The 24,631-nt window shown below is 36.6% G+C and overlaps 1 protein-coding gene across 2 annotated transcripts in view; it reads left to right on the forward strand.

Moving 5' to 3' along the window:
- DSCAM (DS cell adhesion molecule) overlaps positions 1–24,631 on the forward strand; it is a 465,290-nt gene that overhangs the window by 401,521 nt on the left and 39,138 nt on the right. Inside the window, exons 21-27 of one of the 2 annotated variants that reach the window (XM_068687720.1) lie at positions 1,623–1,776; positions 10,416–10,533; positions 11,388–11,551; positions 12,769–12,867; positions 13,458–13,646; positions 15,678–15,968; positions 21,229–21,405. In XM_068687720.1, the coding sequence (XP_068543821.1) occupies positions 1,623–1,776; positions 10,416–10,533; positions 11,388–11,551; positions 12,769–12,867; positions 13,458–13,646; positions 15,678–15,968; positions 21,229–21,405 (1,192 nt within the window). Of the gene's footprint in view, positions 1–1,622; positions 1,777–10,415; positions 10,534–11,383; positions 11,552–12,768; positions 12,868–13,457; positions 13,647–15,677; positions 15,969–21,228; positions 21,406–24,631 lie in introns of those variants that run through there. The other variant, XM_068687730.1, reaches the window with a different exon arrangement.

Here is a 24,631-nt window from a genome sequence, read left to right on the forward strand (position 1 = left end):
ATAAAAGCCAGGGAGGTAAATACTTTAGTTAATAAGGACATTCACTTGATAGAATGTTTTCCATCTTACTCAAATTAAGATGTCTTCAGGGTAACTATTATTGAGCTAGTTATGAGCTCACTCTAGAGTTGAATGTTGAGCAACACTTCTAGAGCTGATGGGGAAAACTAGGTATGTCTAAGGCATGATTCATCCCACTGCAGTGTATGTGTCCCAAATAGACCAGAAGAACCTTGCCTTAGATGTGCATGTTTCTTTGCAGTGTCTCTAACGGGAGTCAAGGTTTAGAATGGCATAGATCTATCTACATGTCTTCACTGTAGATTTCAGAAGGAGATGAGATGAATCCACCCTCCCCTAGCCACAGGAGATGCCAGATCAAGAAGAGAGAAACACAGTGACACATTAAGTAGCTGAAACTGGCTGCCAGTTTACACTGAAGAGTTATTTAAAGACACCTCAGAAAAATAAAATCATTTATTTGGAATTCACTTTGAAGAGTCAACTATATATTCCAATGCTTTCAGCTCAAACTACCTTTTGAAATGCTAATCAGCTGAAATTGGCCTTTACCAGCAGCAGGTATTTGTATATCAAAGAGTTTCCTTGCACACCTTCTGTCAGTCTGAATCAAGTTTAGATTGCATTAAAAATAACATGTCAATGTAGATTCACAGTGAAAGTTTCTTTTCTACGTCATTAATATTCTAATTATTTTTAGCCTGATGTTAGTTAGCTATTGCTATGCTTAATATGGCATAGGAAAGTGAGCCTTTATTATTCCTTCTAATGGTTAGTGACCTATCTGTTTTTACATGCAAGAATTACAAAGCTCATGTTAGAAATGAAAATGGCTACACTGAATACTGTAATACTGCTGAGGCATGATGAGGTTTCCCTTCTCCTCCACGAAGGAGTAGAGCTTCTTGCGGACTATAGGCCACAGTGTACAAAAATATAAATCTATATTCTCCAGACTCAACTAGCATTTCCTCCAGTGCATGTACTTCTTCACTGCTAATGCAGCTAAGTAGTGGAGATGACATTCAGCTGGGAATCTTTGAATTAAAGTAATTTTATGATAAAACAAAACTAGACTTGTGGGAAGTTTGAATAGTCTATTACAGAACAGAGTTTTATTTCTTGATTCACTCCATTACTAAGGGAATAAATCACCAAACCCAGGGATAAGGTACACCAGCACAAAGGTTCTAGGTGACCTATGGAGTAGTAAACTCCAGTTTTCATAGCAGATGCAGTGCTGAATCCTCTTCTGTTTATTCTAAACCAAAACTGGTTTGTCAGAACAATTCACAGTACGAATTTGCCAAATACTTTAACTTAAATTGCTTATCCAACCCTGTAAAAATAAACAGACACATAAAAATCCTAAGCTAAATAAAAATAATTTGTAAACAAAATATAGGCCCAAATTCGCTGAATATAAATTGATTGCAATGAGTTACTGTGTCTGCTCTGTTTATTGCCATTCACCATCTGTGTGGAGCAATTGATACTCATTCCAATTACCCTGAAGTAACAGGCTTTGTAGCACTCAGCTTAGCAGACTTTTCCAAATACCATTTATTTGAGTTTGGAAATATTTGTCTCTCCTGTCACAGGTGATCAGCGAGTTTGAAGCCTCTCCCGACTCATTTTCCTACAGAATCCCCAACCTGAGTCGGAATCGCCAGTACAGCGTCTGGGTGGTAGCAGTGACTGCTGCAGGAAGAGGCAACAGCAGCGAGATCATCACTGTAGAACCACTAGCAAAAGGTATGATGACAGCACTTTTTAAGCAATTCAGAATTTTACAATGCTAATTACTGTTATAATTGGCATGTGGTTTATTTAGGTCTCATTGCTTACTAAGTATGGGATTTGTCAGTAGCAACTTCAGTTCTCTCCAAAAGTTAGGTGACAACTCTCAGCTAATTACCCAAGCTTTTGCAGTAGTCAGCAGAGAGAGAAAGAATGATGTGCTCCTCTAGGGGGTAATTCATCCCACCTACCACAGAAGGAAATAAATAGGTTTTTTGAGCATTTTTTATCTTCTTTTGTTGGGTACAGAGAGTTTGCAGATGATCTCCCTCCCTTTCTGAATGTGCCTCCTTTTTTTTTTTTTTTTTTTTTGTCACACAAGATAACACAAGATAACTTCTTTATAATTCCTCTCTTTACTAATATCTCTTGTGTACTCCACAGGTACTTTGCTACCTTCTGTGCTAAGCAGTCTGTTTAGTATATCTAAACTCTGAACAATAGTTCTCAACTTACATTTATTTTTTATTTTTATTTTTTATTTTTTATTTTTTTTTATATTAAGTTTGCTGCTTCTATTTCAAATCTGAATATGATGTGCCTCAAATCTTCCATATTTTCTTCCAGCTGTATTTGTTGTTCTAAAAAACCTATATTACTTAGGCCCATGTATTCTTAATTACCTGTTCTGTGAGACATGATGCTCACAACACTATTGGTCCTTAGTTTGGAAATAGAAACCTACCATTTTATATAAGAAGGTGAGAAGAATTCAGTTAGACCCAGTCTTTAAACGGGGTATTCGGCCTGATTTTCTATCTTTTCCATTCAAATTGGTAATATGAGATCATTTGACAATATGAACCATGTAGTGCACAGGTCCCTAAAGTTGCAAAAGTAGATATATTTGATTGACTTTAGAGTTTTAAAAGCCTGCTATGCTTCATTCATATTGCTAATGACGTAATAATGTAAAGTGTCTAGTGCTTTACAAAGACAGATACTTCTTTAAAAAGCATTATAGAACTTCAGCAAAATGCCACCAACATGAAAGCATTTTCTGCATGGAAGAGCATATGCTGTCACCATAGGGAGGCTTTCTGTTCCTACCTACTCAGATGGTAGCTAACCAATTTAATGACGGAAAACTAACTATCAGAGCTATTGTCATGAATGCCAGTGATGGTGTTTGGAGGGTACTATTTTAACACAAAAAAAAAGTAGTTATCAATACATAGAAGTTGAAAACAGAGCTCCTCAGGCTTCTGATGGGAACTCACATGTCTTCTTTGCCACTTTTTTAGGCCAAAGTTCTTACCATATGAGATGGATATTTTTCAACATGACTGTAAGAAAGTTGTATGAACTACTGTGTTTTCCTACTGTAGAACACTATGACAGATTTATTGGTGGTAATGTTGGCAGGGTATAGCAAGGTAAAATGGCATAATTTGGAAGAAACAGGCGAATGCTTGCTCCCTATTACAGGTTGGTTTTGCCAACTGGCAAGTCACTTTTACCTTCAGCTTCTTTTGATATCAGGCAGTTTCTATACATTCTTTCAGAAAATCTTTTCTCTTATTAGCTATACAGTGTTAACCTGAAAGGTTATGAAAAGTCTAAAGGATCTGAAAAGTCTGAAGCTTTTCCATTGTTGAATTCCTTGCAGGACGATTGCATGCAACATTTTGAACATTGGTGACACCAAAGCTGAGATCTTAAAAGGTGGATGAGGAACATTGGAAAAACACCTCAAGGAAGCAGGGCTAAGGTTTCAATGTGTGCTTGTATAAAAAGACAAGGGTACTTTAAGGAAAAGCAATTATTTACTTCAATATAGGCAAGTCAGTATGGAACGGACTTTGTTTTGAAGGACAATAGAATGCATCCAGTCAAGGTTAGAACTAATAGTTATACTCCAATATAAAATTTTAATTAGATAATGCTAGAGGTAAAACCTCTCTTACAAATACACGCTTTGGACTGAAAAAAAAAGTGATGAATAATTTGTATGAAATTTAACAAGGCCAAGTGCTGGGTCCTGAACTTGGGACACAACAACCCCAAGCAATGCTATAGACTGGGAAATGAGTGGTTGGAAAGCTGCCTGGCGGACAAGGACCTGGGAGTATTGGTTGATAGTTGGCTGAATATGAGCCAGCAGTGTGCGCAGGTGGCCAAGAAGGCCAACGGCATCCTGGCTTGTATAAGAAGCAGTGTGGCCAGCAGGGCTAGGGAAGTGATTGTCCCCCTGTACTCGGCTCTGGTGAGGCCGCACCTCGAGTACTGTGTTCAGTTTTGGGCCCCTCCCTACAAGAAGGACATCGAGTTGCTCGAGAGAGTCGAGAGAAGGGCGACAAAGCTGGTGAGGGGTCTGGAGAACAAGTCCTACAAGGAGCGGCTGAGGGAGCTGGGCTTGTTCAGCCTGGAGAAGAGGAGGCTCAGGGGCAACCTTATCGCTCTCTACAGGTAAATTAAAGGAGGCTGTAGAGAGGTGGGGGTTGGTCTGTTCTCCCACGTGCCTGGTGACAGGACGAGGGGGAATGGGCTAAAGCTGCGCCAGGGGAGGTTTAGGTTGGATGTTAGGAAGAACTTCTTTACTGAAAGGGTTGTTAGACATTGGAACAGGCTACCCAGGGAAGAGGTGGAGTCACCATCCCTGGAGGATTTTAAAAGATGTTTAGATATAGAGCTTAGTGATATGGTTTAGTGGAGGACTTGTTAGTGTTAGGTCAGAGGTTGGACTCGATGATCTTGAGGTCTCTTCCAACCTAGAAATTCTGTGATTCTGTGATTCTTTTGAAAACGTAAGGAAAGTGGCTTTTCTTTGGTGGTTTGCATGTTTGCTCTCCAAGAACTATTGGCCTCAAGTAGAACTTGGAAACTTCTCACTTCCACTTACATTGGCTCTACACAGGTCAGACTACTCAGGGAGGTAAAAGAGAGAAGTCCAAGGTTACGGTTTCATGCAATAAATATTTAGCTCTTCTATCTGTCTATGGTACATGATATTGTTGAAGCCAGAATTATCCTCTATATGAAAATATCTTTTAGACAGACTTTAGGCATTGGAATAGGCTGCCCAGGGAAGTGGTGGAGTCACCATCCCTGGAGGTCTTTAAAACATGTTTAGATGTAGAGCTTAGTGATATGGTTTAATGGAGGACTTGTTAGTGTTAGGTCAGAGGTTGGACTAGGTGATCTTGGAGGTCTCGTCCAACCTAGATGATTCTGTGACTGTGATTCTGTAATGTGTTTGTGGAAATTTTGATGGGTATTAGGAATACTGATACATTGTGATTTTATGAACTTTGGATATAGCCAGGTTAGAAATTATTATATCGTGTACAAGATTTCCTGTATGAATGCATCACTGGGCCTTTTAGAGAGTTGGGAGAAATGGTGATCAGTGATGAGGACAGTGGACACACACATAAAGAAGGATGGGCAGAGTTAATAGCCTTAAAGATCTTTCTCCCCCCAACACATCTGAAACAAGTAACACATCACAGTTGTAGCAACAGTTATAAACTAATTTTGCCAAAAGGAGTGCAAATGGGATGCAATATGGGGAGGGGAAAGTCTCCAGTTCATGAACATTTGACTGACCATTATTCTGAACTTGTTTGCTTCCTTCTTTCTCCACTTATTTCACAGTAACTGTCCAAACAATGGTAACATCATGACAGCTAATGAGAGTTAACTTGGAATTGAATTATGCCAACTTAATTATAACCTCCTTAAGAACCCCTCTGAGAACAATGAGAATGACTAGATAGGGGGTTGATGTGAAATGGCTAGTCCAATTTAAATGAAAGCTTAATTCAAGTTAACATTTCTTCCTTTAGTGTCTCAGAACAGATTGTTATTCTCTGTAATTAACTGTCAAGAATAAGGAAATACAACCCCAACAAATGAAAAGTAACTACAGAGATAAAAGTTCAGTCTCCATGTAAGCAGATCATGTCCCCCCAAATTATGCTTCATTGTTGTCTTGGAAGTTGTGTTTTTAGCCTATCAAATATATATAAAAACCAGAAAACCTTGCACACACCTTGTTCTTGTTTTCTGATCATGGTTGATTAAGAATGGCATTTCCCAGCAACATGACAATGATAGAACTAGACGTATAGTAATCTAATCCTTTTGGAAGAAATCTCTGACTTTAATGTTAAGTTTCTCCTGTTCTTGTAGACTACCTGAGCATTAATGTTTAACAGATTTGTCTCCTAGTCTATGTTGCTTTGTGTATGTAATGGTTTTAAACTGCATACAGGACTGACATGATACTATATGCACCTTATCAGTCTGTTTCTTTAAGAATTCGGCGTACAGGAATACACACTATATTCTTTGAGAAAGTAAATGAAAGAGACTCCTAACCCATGGTATTAACCGATTGCTCTTTTGTTTGGATTAAGCGGCAGTGAACTGCCATGGCTCTTGTTCCCCCGTGCCTTTAAAATCTGGTTGTGTTCTCTAGAGAAAAAAAAATCTGTTATGGCATCTTGCAAAGAAGTTATGGACACTTCTTCCACAACAGTTAGAGTAGGTAATAGGATTCGTAATTTAAACAACTAAACACACAGAAAACCTCATTATCATGAGAAAGCTCACTCTTCAGTGAAGGTACCTCTTTATCTTCAATTAATGACTGGATAATTTGAAATAAATACATGTATGAACAGACATAGTCCTAATCCAATGCCATGACATCCAAGGTCAGGCTGGTGGGTAGGTATTTGCGTAGCTTTGATAGCAACAAGGCAAGGCCTACAGCTGAATTGCCTACGTGCTACACAACGTTCTCTTGGCTCAAAAGGGAGAGTTCTATGAGACTCAAGGTATTTCAACCTTATGAATACATCTTAATATTCCAAACCTATTACTGTCAGATGAACTTCACTAGGCATTTATTTTGTTACTAGTTTTCTATTGTTTGTGTACCTGTTAGCAGTCTCAGAACATTACTAGAAGTTAAGCTATAAATAAGATTGAAGTTAAGAATTTTCATGTTGTTTTACCACCTCGTTAAAAGCATTCAGTGCATGAAAGAAATAGATAATGCATAAGAAGCTGTGGCTGTTTTCACAAAAATAGTCCTCTATGCTTTGTAATGTGCACTTCTGAGTTATGATCTGCAATCCTACCACTGTCTTACGCTGCTGTGAAGTTTGTATTACTTCTGCACATCACAATGCAGTGAAACACACAGGATATTGAAAATCAGAACTACAACAGAAATGTGCTCTAGAGATATAGCACCGAACCTACGACTTAATGAAGTATTCACTGTTAAAATAACTACTAAAAATAAATGAATATCAAAAAAAAAAAAGTTTGGTAATAATGGTGCCAAGTCATGCTGAAGGCTTCAGCAGGATTCCTGCATTATACATGCTTTGTTCTAAAGTAAGTGGCAGCAGTTAGAAATAGCTGAATATTTTGAGAAACACTGGAGAGGTGGAGAAGATAGGGAGAAAATGATTAATATCTCATTTTAAATGAGATTTCAGACTTCATGATGCGGAGGGAATGCCTGCATGGAACAGGAATTTGAGTTTCTGACCACCAGTGTTCAGAATGCCCTAGAGTTACTAGGAGTGGGCCAGATGCTTACAGATGTGTTTTGTAGGCAGTCATTGCTGACAGCATCTCCTGCTGGTTTTTAAGATTGCTCGAGTGCCATTAGACATCTCCTGCAACAAAAACCTAACATCACTGAAGACAAATGAGCCTTGTAACACTAATTTCAGTGGCATCAACATTTCATATGACATATGCAGTCTTTGGGTAGAATGAGCATTTTTCAGTTTCAGTAGCTAATTAGCCCATGGCTTGTGGTAGTATAGGCCTTTGTAAATCTTTTCTAGAAGATATATCCTTAGGAGTGCCACAGTGCAAAGCAAGTCTATTTCATTAGACTTAGTGACCATTCATTGTCTTAGCATTATTCAGGTGTATCACCTCCTTGAGGTAGCACAAGCAGCAACACCCTTCTCTGAGGCTAACCATCAGAGCAGCCAGGAGGGAGCCAGGTCTGTCTGTTCAGCTCCTGTAATGCCAGGAGTGGACGTGCCAGTATTTGGCAGCTTGGAAAGTAGCATTGTGCCAACACCTAACCTGGACTTTTTCTGTTACACTAAATCTTTAAAAAGCTATTATGTTTTCAGTTAAAATTGTGACCAAAGAAACATCTCTTGGGAAGCTTAATCTTCCACAAGGCTTGAAGAGAACATAGGCTATACTGTCCAAACTGGTCGTATAATCTGTGAAATCATTTCTTTTTACGAATATCTTAAATCCCACTGCAGCCCACTGAAGTAATTTCCCTTCACTCTAAAAGGTTTGTTCCATTATGCAAGATTTTTTTTTTTAATATTATTAGTAGAGGATAAAAACCCATTGAGATGAAAAATCACAGTTATATTTGATGCTAGCTAGCATTTTTTCCAGTTGGTGCAGAAAGGATTATTAAATGCAAGGTCTGATCAATGTGGATTATTGAAGTAGATCAGGATTAAAAATACAGTATTTCAAGTATCTGTATTCATTATGTGTCTTTGAAATGTATGTTTAAAGTCCAAAAAGAAGTCAGTTTCTATCAAGGGTCATTTTTGAGAAATAAATCTCACTGAAACTTAACACAACTTTACCATTTATGTATGTTATAGACTGAAACTACACAGGTGATACTTTGTTTATATATTTAGCTGACCTGAGAGCTGACATGAGCAGAACTGGTTTAAGTGTCTCTTCATGTTTGTGGACTTCACATAGACTCTTTGAGGTGTATTAACATGTTAATATATGAAGGTTTATTTTGCTTAATTCAGTAGCTGTTGTAACAAGCCTGTCCATCTTAAAGTTCATGGGAGAATGTCATGTTTAAAGAAAAAAAAAATAGGTTTGAATTCTGGAGCCAATAGGGGAATTGGGAAATATATTTAAAATATAAATTCTCACTAGAACTTGGCATTAAAATAAATTGAGCTTTCTCAGTGAATAAAAAAAAGTAATATTTCCAGGCACTGTATTAGAATCTGTGCTTTCTCAGAAAACAGGGAAGAGAAACTTCTGTTGACATGTCTTGAGCTCCTTTAGTTTCAAGGTCATAAGCTAAAAATATGTAATTATCTCTACATTTTTCATAGGTTCTTTCATAGAACATTTTCCAAAAAGAAGCCACCCTTATTTCCACATTTGAAGTCAGTGTTGTTGTATAGCTTAGCCTCTACAGAAATACCTGACAGATAATAATACAGAAATATTAATTTGTGGTCGTCTTTTGAGTTCTAATACAAACTTAGTAAACCCAAATTTCTGTTACTTTGTTTGTTTATATAAACACATAGTATGTTTGTTTATATTACTCTGAGGATATATCTACACACTTGAATGAACTTTTCTAAGGCACCTAAAAGCTTCTCTGTGTATTCAATCCAGTATTTTGGAGCTCTGTATAAGCTGTTCTAAAATCAGCCATGTTCATTTCTGGTAATTCTCAGCTGCCAGAATGGCTTCAACTTGTCATTGCAAAAAGTGCTGAACACTCCTTTCTGGCTCCACTCCCTGACCAAAGCGGTGGCAATAAGCCATCTTGCCTTTAACTGACCTGGAAAAAAACTACCAACCCAGTTTGAATTTATTTTGTGGAATCACACTCATGCCACCCCATTAAACAGTATGATTACTGTTGGAAAAAGAAGTTATCTGTAGTTTTAGTCTCAAATGTTGACTAACACCACCACCCTGTTGCTAGGGATAAAAAATATACTGGACTACATGATCGCATAAATCATCTCATCCATGGTGAAAATCTATTTTTCAAGAATAAAGACCAGTTTGGATAGCAGACAGCAAAGTATGTTTCTGAAGAGCTTGATATGGTCCATTTCTACAAAGAGTTGAGAGAAGTATGTTTATTGTAGGTAACCGGAATCACCAATTTAAAAAAAAAAAAAAAAGAGAGAGTTAACAAGAAAAATTATGATCACAGAATTATAACTGGGATATGGAAAGAGCTTTTCAGAAATTACCTCTTTTATAGGAGAGGCAAGTTAAAACAAAGATAGCTCCTGAGCCAATGAAAGCGTAGTTTAGTAATTAAGAACTAATCCCAGTAACCTAAACCTGACAGAGAAATTGAGAGTACGTACAACTTTCTCCTCAGGAGTATAAGCATTGGTTTTCTCATAGTTTAAATGAAGCCAAGACTTATTATAACAAATGTCATGGATCAGTAATTTAGCTTTGGTAAGATACCTGTCAATTGCAGACCCTTCCTGCTGGAATTTTGGAGAGAAGCACCCATTTCACATAATTTTCATCCATAATGTTTACTACAAAGCAGACAAAGATCAGTAAAGATGATCAATAACCAGTTTTACTCTTTTGTTCTACAAGCACTCTTCCAGTCTTCCCTTTCATTTCTCTGCTAGTTATTTGTCTTCCAGATACTAAAGCTGCAGCATTTGTTCTTAAGTAAGTAGCTGTTATTATGAATTAAGTGCAGTAAGTTACCTAAAAGCATGGCTTTGAAAGAGATGGGTTCATGTTTCAAGGTTTAGTTTTGTGTGTGTGTGTTTCTCTTCAGATGACTGTATGAATGAATAAGCACCTCATTTCAGTCTTCCTCACTCTCTCTTGCTCAGCTCCTGCCAGAATTTTGACGTTCAGTGGCACGGTGACAACTCCCTGGATGAAGGACATTGTCCTCCCTTGCAAAGCTGTTGGAGACCCAGCTCCAACAGTCAAATGGATGAAGGATAGGTAACCAGCAACTAAATGTATTACTCAACTAAAATCCATGTGCCTAAAATCTTGAAGATGGTGATGCTTCATGACAGAGAAGGATCAGAAGATAAGAAAAGGGTCATTTGTGGGGACTGCACACAGTCACAGTAGAGCAGAAGTTCAAAAATTCCTTGAACTAAAAGTGATGTGGTGATTAGAAGGTATCAAAAAGAGAAGAAAAGTTATGAAGAAGGGCAAAAGTTACATGAAAATGTTAAATCTAGGTGACCTTTCTCTTTTAACTTTAGGGCCACAGTAGCATTTCAATCTCAGAAAAAAAAATGTCTGATGCATTTCAATCACACTGTGGAGTGTATAAACAGTGTATAAACATGTGCCTTGCACATTTCTTGTTTTCCCTTATTTTGTTTTGATCTGTAGTTTCACAGTTTGACAGAGTCACACATGGAAACACACATGGACAATAATTTTCATCCAAGCACTGTGTAAGCAGTGATACTGCAGTGCTCCAATGCCATCTTTTGGAATGATACACATAACCTGTATATATATATATATATGTATATATGTATATATGTGTATGTATATGTGTATATATATATATATAATGATGTACTTTGTAGCCAGGAACAGTCTTTTATTGTTACACTTTATGAAAGAGCAGATAGTTAAGGAAGAAATGAGTTCTTTAAGTGAATGGCAGGTGTTTCCCAGCAGAAAGTACTCCTTTGTTATCTTTATAAAGGAGGACCTCCCACCTCCCCATACCCATCCAAATTTTCTTTTCATTCTTAGTTGCTTCAAAAAAATCCAATTCTGAGTAATTTTGTAACTTCTTTAATGTATGCATTTTGTTTCCTGTGAGGTAGTAACGGGACACCCAGTCTAGTGATGATTGATGGGCGAAGAAGCATCTTTAGCAATGGCAGCTTTGTCATCCGTACTGTGAAAGCAGAAGACTCTGGATACTACAGCTGTGTGGCCAGTAACAACTGGGGATCAGATGAAATAATTTTGAATTTGCAGGTACAAGGTAAGAATCTATCTTGTAATTGTTATCACAGCTATTAACTGCTATGTGATCGTAATACATAGGTATGTGTGTTAGCAGGTATACATAAAATATTTGTACTAATCTACGTTAATAAAAATTTCATTCTTCCAAATTAATGAAGAAAGTATTATGCATGTCATTTTGACTCAGATATCAGTATTTTCTTATATGGTAGATGTTTTGCTTTTGACGGAATGATTAACACACTTGCAGTTAAGTCTGCATGCAAGATTTGGACGTTGGATTGACAACTGTTTGCATTCAGTTATTTTCATGTTATTTACCAAGAAGATATGACCTTATGCCTTCTTCCAGTAAAAAGTATTTATTTAAATATTACAAAATTCAGAAAGAGAGGAAAATCTTGTCTTTAGCTTTTAAGAAGCTATCAACAGAAGTTTACCTCTGTACTTACACTGGGAACAAAAACTTCATTATCCAAGAGCAGAGTTTTGTTGGTGGAAAATATGAGGAAACATTTAAAATGAAATGTCAGGTTAAGGTCAACTGGTACATATTGCCAACTTCTTTTCATATCCATGTTGAAATTTATATAAAGTATTTATTGGAATAGAATAGAATAATTCAGTTGGAATAGACCTTTAAAGACCCTCTAGTCCAACTGCCTGACCATTTCAGGGCTAACCATATTAATGAGGGCATCCAATTGCCTCTTGAACACTGGCAGACATGCGACGTCAACCACTTCTCTAGGAAACCTGTTCCAGTGTTTTACCACCATCGTACAGATTTTTTTCCTGAAGTAAATAATTTTTTCCTAACATTGCTGATATGTGAAAAGTAATGACAATACAGGAGTATACATTAACAGTAATGTCAAAAAAGAACATATGAATTTGCATACCAAGAATTTACTACTCAGGAGATGATCTTATTCACACTAAGGCAAAATTTGAACAAATGCTCAGATGTTATTTGCATTTTAATTGGCTGCAAATTTTCATACCAGAAAATCAAGGGTTAAGAACTGAAAGACAAAACTGTGTAAAAAATTTAAACATAAATGAGAGCCTGTCTGCTCTTGTCTTAACCAAGGATGTCAGCCAAATAGACACTTTGACAGAAATAATTTGCATTTTTTTGCAACTCAAAACAGTTATTTGATAAATGACTGTTAGGTGGGATTAAGATCACATCTAATAATTTTAATCTATTTTTAACTATTTCCCATCCAGTTCCACCAGACCAGCCAAGACTGACTGTGTCCAAAACTACATCTTCCTCCATCACTCTTTCCTGGATACCTGGAGATAATGGTGGCAGTTCTATCCGAGGTAATACAATTCAGGTTAATTGCAACTTCTTCATAAATTGTCATATGTTGACAGGATTAGTATATAGTTATGATTGGCTCAAAAAAAAAAAAAAAAGAAAAAAAGAAAGAAAAACAAAGCAATCTGTATTGCTGTCAGTTTTTAATGTGCACCATCATAGTGATAACAGCTTTCAGCAAATTGCAGTTTCTCTTGTGGTGTTTTAATCACAGATTTAATCACTTCCTTCATGTGTATCCTCATCTGTTATGACAGTTACACTCTCTGATTTTCTAGACATGTAATCTCTAACCATTCATTTTTTGAGGGTCCAGGTTCATCATCTGGTCTTTATTGCTGATTTAAGGGTATTTAGAAATGCCTATCCCTTTCTTTTCCCTTTGAATCTATCATTAAAATGATATTCAAGCTCTTTTAATGGAAGGCAATGTATGTATTGCTTGATGTCTTTTAGTCAGGGGAGAGCTGTATGTCTCCCTGTGCATAGGACTTTTTTAGCTTCATGACGTCTTTGAAATTATTTGTCGTATTATCTTCAGAATTTGTGATTCGTGTCAGGTTTATCATTACCATTTGTGCCTTGCCTGCAGGTTATATTTTGCAGTATTCAGAAGATAACAGTGAGCAGTGGGGCAGTTTTCCCATTAGCCCTAGTGAGAGGTCCTACCGTTTAGAAACATTGAAATGTGGCACTTGGTACAAGTTTACTCTAACTGCACAGAATGGAGTGGGGCCAGGACGCATCAGTGAGATCATAGAGGCCAAAACGCTTGGAAAAGGTATGTTAATTTGCATCCCCCTTTGCCCACCTAAAGCTTTTGCATTGTACTTTAGATCTTGGTTCGATTAGATGATGGGTTTGGATATTTTAATATTGGGTTTGGAAACATTTCCAATTGTGTCCATTTTTGTCAGTGTTATGACAGGAATGGCTGTCTCTGTGAGACTCAACATGTGTATCAGCTCATATTTTTTCTTTATATCAGTTACAATTTTGTTCAAAAATGGGTTGTTAGATACTTGGGAAGTCAGTATCGCTGCTATCACAGGCTATAGCAATTTCCAAGAGGAAATTTTTTCCTGTACTGATGTAAAAATTCAGGATGTTATTTGTCTGGGTGCTGAAGTAAGAGGAGAGTACATTTATATGCAGTGCAAGTGGAACCAATGTCTTATTTCTGCTCTGAGCTAATATTGCAAGAACTATGCAAGTAGCGAACACTCTTTGAACAGAATAGGTGCCAAAAATAAAGGAGAAGTTTGCATGAAGTTCTGCAAGGCAAAACAGCTAAAATTTATGGAGTTTTGAAGTAACTGAGCAGTGGGTCCCATGGTCCAAGTTGCTGAGTTCTACATGAATATGGCTCATAATTATGAACAAATTTGACACACACCCAGTTAAAGATGTTTTGCACCTCTTCACACTGGTTATAACTCTCTGATTTGAGAGTTGTTTCATAATAAAGTCAGTTTACAGTGATAGGTATGTCTCTCCTATATACTATTCATCACACCTGTGCTGTTGCAGATCTCTAGAGTGTCACAGCAAGGTGGAAAATTTTATTTGACACTCAGTGGCATAAGGAAGACCTTGTATGCAGTAGATGTAACTGGTATCGCTTGCTGAAGCTCAGGAAAGACAGCAGATCACCTCTGCACATGCTGAAATTATTGGTAGCCAGGGAAAATGATCCACTGACTTTAAAGAAAGTGACATGTAGAGAACAAGACGATGAATGTTCTAGATTTCTTTGACTGAAATGAGGAGAGATTTATGCATGATACGGGTAACATGCAAGTAGTTCATGAGAAAGCAGATTTCTCAGCCTTTTGAATTTCTCTGGGATTTGATATTAGTACCTGTGTTACATTTACAGACTGAACAAAATATTGTGTGATTTAGTATATTAAAATCATTCTTGTTCATGTGAATGATGAAGAAGCATCTCTATCTAAAGCCATTTACAAAGCCAACCAAAATAATTCAAAATCCACAGCAGGAATCACCAATTTCTTTTAGATTCCTGTAGAAGTGAGTATATATTTTGGAACATCATCAAGAAAGGCAAAAATAAAAAAGGCCTCATAGGATAAGATGCTGTTATGACATGGGATAAAACATCATATTATAGATTATTTTTATTAGCTTAGTTGTAGTTTCCAAAAGTAAAAATGTTTTTTCTGCTAAGCAGTTAGCAGAATAATACTTTTAAGTACTCTACAATAATCTTAATGTAAATAACATTTGCTGATGACCTGTTTTGTCCACCTACTGTTATTATTTCAATTCTAAAGTGCCACTTTAACTGTCAGTATACCCCTACTACATAGAATTGTCAAAAAAATTTATACATCATCTGAAACCAATATTAGATCCCAAAGCAAGACCAGTATGTAGAAATGTCAACCTGCCAACCCCTTTCTGAATGGAAATATCTTTTCCTTTTCTTTTTTTTTTTTTTGCAAGGCAGTAAACAGAAGCATTTAATGATATGAAGTTTCTGCCCTAGATTCACAAACTGACTTTTGCCAATACATGCAAACAGAGAAGTCAGGTCCATACAGAGACATATGGATATTTTTCACATATGGATTTGAAAATCTAGGTTTTTGAGTCTGGTGCATAGTGTAAGAAGAAGGCAAGGGGTGGGGGGGAAGGAGGTAGCAGGGAAGTAGTAGAATATATAGATATTGAGTCTGGTACAGCTAGGACTGTACCAAAAAAAATATATTTTAATATTATTTTTTTTTTGAGAGCACTATATCTGTAATACTCAAGCGTTTCACTTGAAATATATCATTACGTCCAGAGCCACAATTTTCGAAGGAACAAGAACTCTTTGCTAGTATCAATACCACAAGAGTGAGGCTGAACCTGATAGGCTGGAATGATGGTGGCTGCCCCATCACCTCCTTCACCCTGGAGTACCGGCCGTTTGGAACGACAGTATGGACAACTGCTCAGCGGACATCCTTGTCAAAGTCCTACATACTGTATGACCTCCAGGAGGCAACCTGGTATGAACTGCAAATGAGAGTATGCAACAGTGCTGGCTGTGCAGAGAAACAAGCCAAATTTGCAACGCTTAATTATGATGGCAGTAAGTATATCTCTTTAGTTACATGTCCAAGGTACTGTTTTTATTCTGACTTCTTGTGTGATGCTTTTGCTTATGTCTCTCTCTCTGTCTGTTTTCTTCTTCTTTTTTTCTTTTTTTTTTTTACACAAAATCCTTTTTAAATCTGGTTAGCTGTGCTCTAAGAGGGGTAACTGTCTCAAAGATGTAAAATGCTTATAGATTTCATGACACTAGGCTGCCAGGCAGAAAAGAGGAATTGTTTATTTGTCCTCACTGAGGAAGATCTCCAGCACCAAAGTCAATCGACCATCAGACACATAACCATAAGACACCAGGTGTCATTACTTCCAGTGCTCACAGGAGCACTTGCTAGTATTTCATGCATCTCTTCCACAAGATTTTTGTCGTCTATACAATTGGTTCCTGCAACAATTTATTACGGTGACTTGCCTCATTGCCATTCCATGCAATGTCCTTGTGACACAGCTCAAAACCTGTTATGTGACACAATGGAGCAGCTAACTAGCTTGTCTTCTGGGAAAGCCTCTGGACAATATCCTCCGAGGGCAAAGCGATGGCAGTGCTATTATCCCTATTTACAGACAGGGAAGAGTGAAACTAATGGGTGTGACAGATGGCTCTGTCATGCTCAGCAGCAGGGCACAGGGGATGGAGGATGTTGCATCTTGCCTTTTTGCCAAGGGTTACTGCCCACTCTTGCATAATCCAGAACAAGAGGGTGAGAGCAAACACGCCAATTTGTCATTCACTTCAGCTCATATCCTGCTGTATTTATTGAAAGTGATGGTGGCACATGTGTGCTTCTGCTGACTGTAGTGGGTAATGGTGGTATTTCTGGCAAAACAGCAGTACAGATGGCTCCAGATGGCGATCTCTTGAATTGTTCTAGTGTGAATTGCCAGAGCTTTTCTGGAGACGTTCAGTGTAATACGTTGTCGTGTTGCCAGAGATATTGTGCTGCATTGTGCAATCACTTTGCTACATCTGTACTGTTAAATTAAACAACAGGGCTAGTGAGCAAGTTCAAACAAGAACAGATAATTGCCCAGCTACAGCACCAAATTGCTAACAATTCATAACTCTGTATTGTTAACACATTTCCCTGACACAGAGCTGGGAAAACCAGCACTCTCCAGGAGAATCCCCTGTTATGGTTCATGAAGAGCAGGTGACAAGGCCTGTTCCCAGCCAGAAGTGTAGGCTATGTATCTGTCAGGGCTTAAACCTCTGCACCTTACCCATCTTCTAATGCTACCACAGTCTTTGCACTTGCTAACCATCAGTTCTTACAGATAACGAACATATGCTCTTGTAGCTGTCCTTTCACGAATAACACTCACCACAGTGAAAACATGAGGGGATGTATCATTTAGATAAGCTGCCACAGGGCCCTCACATTATTTCAGAAACTCCCCAAAAAATTAAGATTTTTTTTTCTCAACTCCTGGGGCCTATAGGAAAAGAAGATCCAAGTACTTCTAATACAAGTGCTGACAGATCTTTCTGGGAACCTGTTTTATTAAGCAGTAAATGTCAATAACTTGTTCAAATATTATGGGCTAACTTATTTCCATTTTTCTTAGCTTATCTTCTTTCCTTTCCAATTTCTTTCCACTGGAGCCATAACTTTCAGTTATCCTTTTTTTTTTTTTTTTTTTTTTTTAATATTCACAGTTATTGTTACATTTATATGGCTGGGACAGTCTTAAGACATATCTTAAACTGCGATGATCTGCAAATGCAATTCTGGAACCTCAAACTCCCAATGATAACACTGCAATCAAACACATTCTTACAATGACCTGATTTGAAATGTTGTCAGACTCTGATTTTTGTCTACATAGCTTTTTTTCATATGTTGTGACCTGCATGCCATTTTGATTTTGTGTTACTCTATGGCATCTTTAAAAGTGAGAAAATGAAACAATAAAAATGGTTGCAGCATTAAATTTCCTGGGCCACTGCTTTTGGTCAGCTTGAAAATTTTTCATTTATGGCATTGATGGTTTTATTTGTCAAGCATGCCTTGCCAGGACTTTATTGTGCCTCAGAGAGGCAATATGATCTCAAATAATAGCCACAGCATTGAGAGGGGAAGACATGACTAGAAAAGCAAGTTTCAGTTTTCAAGTTTTCTGAATTTGTTATATTTGATGCAGAACTGATGATGAAGAATGATAAGATCATCCCTATTATCATGAAGGAAACTGAAACTGGTGTATTCCCACATAAAGGGTTTTATGGAAGAGCTTTTTCAGTGCTTCTAAAACAAAATATGTCCCTGCAGAGTCCCAGCTTCCCATTCATTCATTCTTTGATAAACTGTAGCCTTAAAGGTGCTTCAGAGCTGGAAACTGGTGTCTGCCAAGAAAGCAGCACGTTCAAAAAATAATTCCTACAGAATCTTTTTGCTTTCGTAGACAGTGATTTTTTTTTTCTTTCACAAAAACCATGCCATTGGAAACTTTCTGGCCAGCATTTGCTTTAGAGTACTAATCCTTCCTCTACCATTGATTCCTTCTGTGATATGAGATTAGCTCCTTCCAGCTTCTAGGGGTCACAACTGCCCTTAGGGTAAAGCAGATACAAGGATGGTTCTTTGAAGATCTAAGAATACTCCTATGAATGTTCTAGGATACAAAATGCTACAAATGAGTTAGGAGCATTAGTTGTCTTAAGCTAAAGCCTTTGCAAACTTTGTAGAAGTCCTTGAGTTACATCTTCTTTCAGTCAATTTGTTTGAACTTCAATAGCTAATCTGCACTAGAGCTCCTAAGAAATATCATGGCTAAGTATTCTTCACCTGAAATCTCTTCACAATGAATTGTGTCAAAAGGTTAATGACAGGCCTATGTGCAGGTCTTTGCTTTCTGTTCATAGATATTTCAGCTAACCACTTTCAGCTTGCAGGATGTTGTGACCTCCCTGCCCCTTGTTTTTCAGAACATTTGCACTCAACACTTAAGAAGATATTTTTAGCAATGTGGAGCTGTAGTGTGTAGCACTGCAAAGCAGCTTCCTGACTCAGAGATCAGCTGCTCAGTAGCCCTGACATTAAATCAGATCAGCTTGGTAGAAGCTCTAAACTCTGTTAATTGATTTTAGCCCACCAGGAGACTTCCTACCATGAAGAACACTTAGGACACAGGAAAGCACTTCACAGTCCTACAGTCACAAGGTGCAACAGGAGATGCTGGAAGGACATAGGGGAAAATTGGGTCGGAGACATTTAGATTTCAGTTCCTATGAAGCACCAGTAAAGCAGGCTAACAAAAGGCAATGATGAATTGACCAGAAATTTAAAATAAATAAATAAATAAATAAATAAATAAATAATCCCAGTTTGTCTGGGACTTTACTCTGGGAAAACCTTTCACTTTTTTACTCCTATCCACAACCTAGGATTACAACAAATATTGAAATGGTATTTTCTCAACAGATAGCAGGTTTAGGTTATGGCAAGTTTTAATCCATTGGTGAATATCCACGCATGGATAATGTGGAGGATATGTAAACTTGCAGTTTAACTGAAATTGAAGCCACTTGAATCAAAGTGTTAGGGAGATCAAGACATAATTTCAGGCAATATTGAACACAAAAGTCTTTAGACAATCATCTGTGTCACACTAACTCAGTGTAGTTTGTCCCTTTAGTATTCAGCAGGATCTAGAGACAGTTATTAGTATTTCCTTCAGGAATTCACAGTCCTTTCCATTTCTCTGTCTGATCACTTTCTTTGCCTTTAGTTGGTTAAGACAAGAAGAAAAAACCCTGCTGTGTATTTATTCCAAGCAATGGAAAATTAGAAAATGATAGAAAATTATGGGAAAGAAATGCAATAGAAAATTAGAAAAATATTCAAAATACCACTGTAAGATTTATCTTTTTTTTCCTGGATTGTTGCAGCTTTTTTGTTTATCTCCATCCCTTAAGAGAATTGTTCTTATTATATACAACTCAAACAGCTCTTATAAACAAACAAACAAACAAACGAAACAAAACATACCTACAAATCCACATTTCCACACATTTCCAAAACATACCTACAAAATCACAATTTATCACTCTTGCATTGTACTGCATCATATCTTTTTTCACTTTTTTTTCTTTTGTTTCTGTGATACTATGTGGTACATAATGACTTATAGCCATATCACACAATTCAGCAATTAAAATGTAAAAAATATACCTGTTTTTCTTTCTCATCTTCCTTACTTTTTGCAAGTAAGTAGGCAATTTTATGTTTCAGTAGCTGGTTAAAATTGAATAGCTTTCATTGACAGTCATCACAGTTCACAATACTTGCGTATTTGTACCCATTTCAAACAAATCTGCATTTTATAGCCTCATTTGTAGTTGCATGTAGCAGTTTAATAGTAATCAGGAAATGAGTGAGAAACTTTCCACACCTACATAGTCTTCCAAAGAAAATGCTGTATTCTTCTCACGTCCCCTAAAAGTAAAGAAAAAAAGAATAGAAAAGTTCAGGTATTACATATCACCAGGAAGCCAGGTATATTCAAAATGCAAATATGTCCCAGAATGAAAAAGAGAGCTGCCTGCCAATGTGAGTGCTTTGCAGATTCATTTCCTTCATTTCACTCTCAAAATTTGCTCATTTTTATCCAGCATTACTCTCCTGTTTTACTGATAAGTATGTCAGACTCTCTTTAGAGAATTAGCATCAGGTTGGCTATCTGAATCTAAGATCAATAGCACTGCTGAATCCTTAAGACATTATAAAAGAAAGAAGATTCATGTGATGCGTGTAGCACAGAATGTGTGTTGTCATATATGTCCCTTACAAAGAAAAGCCAAGCAGCGTACATAAATCTGTAGTAGCCATGCTACTTTTCCATAGTAAAGATTAACATAGGTAGCAATTCTGAGATGTCTTAGAAATTAGGAATGATTTAAAGTACTTAAAATTAATTGTAGTACATGACTGTGTAATGAACATGGACTTCTTTTCCAGATTTTTTTTGTGAAAAAAAAAATCATGACATTGTTGACGTATACACCTGTTTAAGCCTCTCCTCAATTTCTAATAATTTGAGTCCCTGATGTCAGTGGCTTGTTGCCAGTGTGACTGATTATGCATGCATAGCCATTATACATACAAACATAGCATCCATCCCAAAAATGAGAAATCCTGCTTTATGTTTTGCATGTGGTTGAAGCATATAATATGCCATATTTCCTGAGAACTCAATCTTTTGTCTTCATTAATAGGCATCTAATATCATGACACTGTTTCCAGGTACAATCCCTCCACTCATTAAGTCAGTTGTGCAAAGTGAGGAAGGGCTGGCAACCAACGAAGGGCTAAAGATGCTGGTGACCATTTCCTGTATCTTGGTTGGTGTCTTGCTGCTTTTTGTGATGCTGCTGATTGTGCGAAGGAGGAGGAGGGAACAGAGACTGAAGAGGTTGAGAGGTAAGATGAGAGCTGTGGCACTTATTCCTACATATGCATACTGTCCAAACACAGAAGGACAAGTAGGGCTGCATGTGACCAAATGGTTCAATCCCCAGTTGGTATAATTTTCCTGTAACATGTAGCAGGTAAAACATATGTGCTTTTTTTATAGAAATTCCTTCTTTTATCATTTTATAGTCTAGCTGAAAACAAAAATGAACCATATACTCATTGTTAACCGTTATTTTGCATGATGAGGGAAAGGAAAATAATTCTCAAGTATGGTGTTTGAGGATTTTGTTGTTTTTGTTTTTCTTTTTTTTTTTCTTTATCTTGTGAATAGTCTCAATAACCTAAAATCTTTTTTATTATTATTATTATTTTAAAAACTAAAATCAGATGTTCTGGAGATTGAAGGGTTTCAGTTTTCTAGCACATTTTTAATTAATTCCAGAATTATGAAATTAATGTAGCCAGAAAACACACCCAGATATTCTCAGATTTGTTACCAAATTGTTTTCCTTATGATATATTATAACAAAACTCTTAAAACAACTTTTCACTCACCATTCATTGTAGCTGAAAGTCCTTTTCTCTAATCTTTATTCAAATTCATGTTTCCTATGTGAGTAAGTCTTAGATTTTTGAATTCATTTAGCTGTATTGGATTTCTAGTAAACACCTCCAGCTGAGTCCCAATGAGGTTTTTGACCCTTGCACTCTGCAACTTCTGCACTTGGCCTTGTGGGCTTTGTAGTTGCACATGATAGTAAACATTATATTGAAAGTATTTGAAAAATGCCTTTCAAGTCACACACTGAATAAAAAGCAACATGATTTATCATCCGCAAACATGAATCTAAGGATTTCTAAGAATGACCAAAATGCTTAGTTATTTGTATTTTAACCAAAATATGCTTGTGATATTAAAATCAGGGCCAGCCTTGTGTGTTCCATCTCACCTTTGCATTTGTTCTTGTATCTTTTGGGTCTCATTTTTCTCTTGTAATGATATTTTGGATATTTTTTGCAATGCAGACAGAAATAAAGGGCCCTTAGACATGGGCAAATTTCTAGATCAAAGAGGACAACTAGCCTTATAATTCAGACACAGCTCTGGAAATTAGGGCATTTTGATTCTTTAAGTTGTTGTATAATAACTTTCTCATTTGAAATTTTTTAAGTCATTTACCTCTGAGCAATATTTTCTTCATCAAAAAAGTGGTGGAGTAAGGATAAAGAAAATGTTATTATCTTATCTTCTGAGAAATATTGTGTAATTCCATCCAGTAATGAGCAGGATATTTTGAGCTGTTTGGCTCCAGGAAATCATGGCTGTGAACATCTAGTTTTTCTTAGATTCTTGAGTTACAATCCCTTAAGGATGGCTGATGATCACCAGCCAATGTGGCTTTACTACAATGTAAGATTTATTTGAATTATTTTCTCTCAGAATATAGGAATTTAGAAAAATATTTTCACTTAAATATAGCCAGTGACAAAGAAATCATCACTCCTTTTGATGGTCATCAGTATTGATGGTCATCAGTATTTAACTACAATTTCTGCAAAAGTTACATCTCTCTTCTCACCTGAATTTGTCAAGTTACAACTCAGCCTCAGAAACATTTAGTCCCATTATACTTCTGTCTGTCATGCAGTGACTGAAATTCTCTTTTGTATCACATTTTTGGTATTTGAGGATATTCTTTTTATATGGTAGTGATCAAGTAATTTAATATTTTAGTTGGTAAACTAAACAGATGGATCTTCTTGATTTTTTTCTCTAATTATTCCATCATTCATTCCTTTCAAGGCTTTTCTCTAGTCTCCTTGTTATCTTCCAGTATCTTTCCTCATCTGCGTAGGTTAGGAATGAATTTAATATTCCAGTAACAGACACATCAGCACCAGATACAGAGACAAAAAATCTTTCTTCTTGTTCTTTATATTATTTTCTCCATATCCGTGAGAATCTCCTTTTTGGCTGCAACATTATACTAAGAGTTTGCCTTAAATTTTTTATCCACTGAGATGACAATTCTCTAATTACAGTGAATAGGATAACATTCTCCATTGTACAGCTAAGACTTGTATTCTTGATATATATAACCATGTGGTCATATGATGTAAATAAATATAGACAAATTACTAGCTTGTGATCAGCCTACCTGATCATCCAGATTGGTTACCTATTACTTTTATTATATTTTAGCTATCTAATTGTTATGTCATTTTCAAACTTCTATTAGATATTATCTTATTTACTTCCAGACCACTGAGAAAAACTACCAACAGTGTAATGTTCCATGGTACCTGAAGACAATAAATACTCTGTTTAAAATTGTATTTTGATACGTATTAATTTATATGTTGGAAATCATATAAAATGGTTGCCATGTTAATTTTTTGCATTATTGCTACTTGCTTAGTAAAATGTTTTGAAATAAAAAAACTTTGTTCTAAAGAAATATAAATATAATATTTAGAACTTACCTAATTCTATCTCAGTGAGAGTTTTTTCAACATCAACATTCTCAGTGAATTTTATTCTCATCAGAATTCTTAGCTTGACATGGCTGATTGAATAATTAAGGTCAATGAATATAGACTTGTAGTCAATCTCCTTTCATTCATTTCATCAAGACTCATACCATTTTTTCCATCCCCTTTGCTCATTGCCAAGATCAGATCGACAGTAATTTAGATTTTTCTGTTGTTCATTCTTTTTGAAGACTGACCTAATGTTAGCCATTTGTGCTCTTCTGGACAATACTTCATGTTCTAAAAGCCATAGTGTCAGTCAGCATTGCTGTTAAATCCTGAGTAAGTTCCCCAAGAAAACTCCTGCTTGCAAGTTTTTCTGATCTCCTAACTAAAAAATGTTCCTCTGTAGTAGTTACAGTGTTCAACTTTCTTCTGAATTCTTTTTGAAGGGAAAATGGAAAATATCCTGTCATTATCGCTTGATATATATTATCTGGTGGGGTTTCTTGAGACTCAGGACACCTTTTTCCTAAATCATGATTTCAAACCCACTAGCTACTTTCAGTCTACATCAGAAATAATATTTTCCACTGTGGGACCTTCTAGGCAATTTTTTGCAAGTAACAACTTGCTTAATTCTTGCTTTTGTTGCTCCAGGGGATGTGTTTTCTTCAAACCTGCTTGACAAAGAGGAGTGGGAATTGCAGATTTTTTTGCAGTGTATTCTTCATGCAAACATTTAGATTTATGCTTACAG

This window comes from Anas acuta, chromosome 1 (genome assembly GCF_963932015.1).
Source record: "Anas acuta chromosome 1, bAnaAcu1.1, whole genome shotgun sequence".
In the NCBI taxonomy this organism is placed as follows: domain Eukaryota; kingdom Metazoa; phylum Chordata; class Aves; order Anseriformes; family Anatidae; genus Anas; species Anas acuta.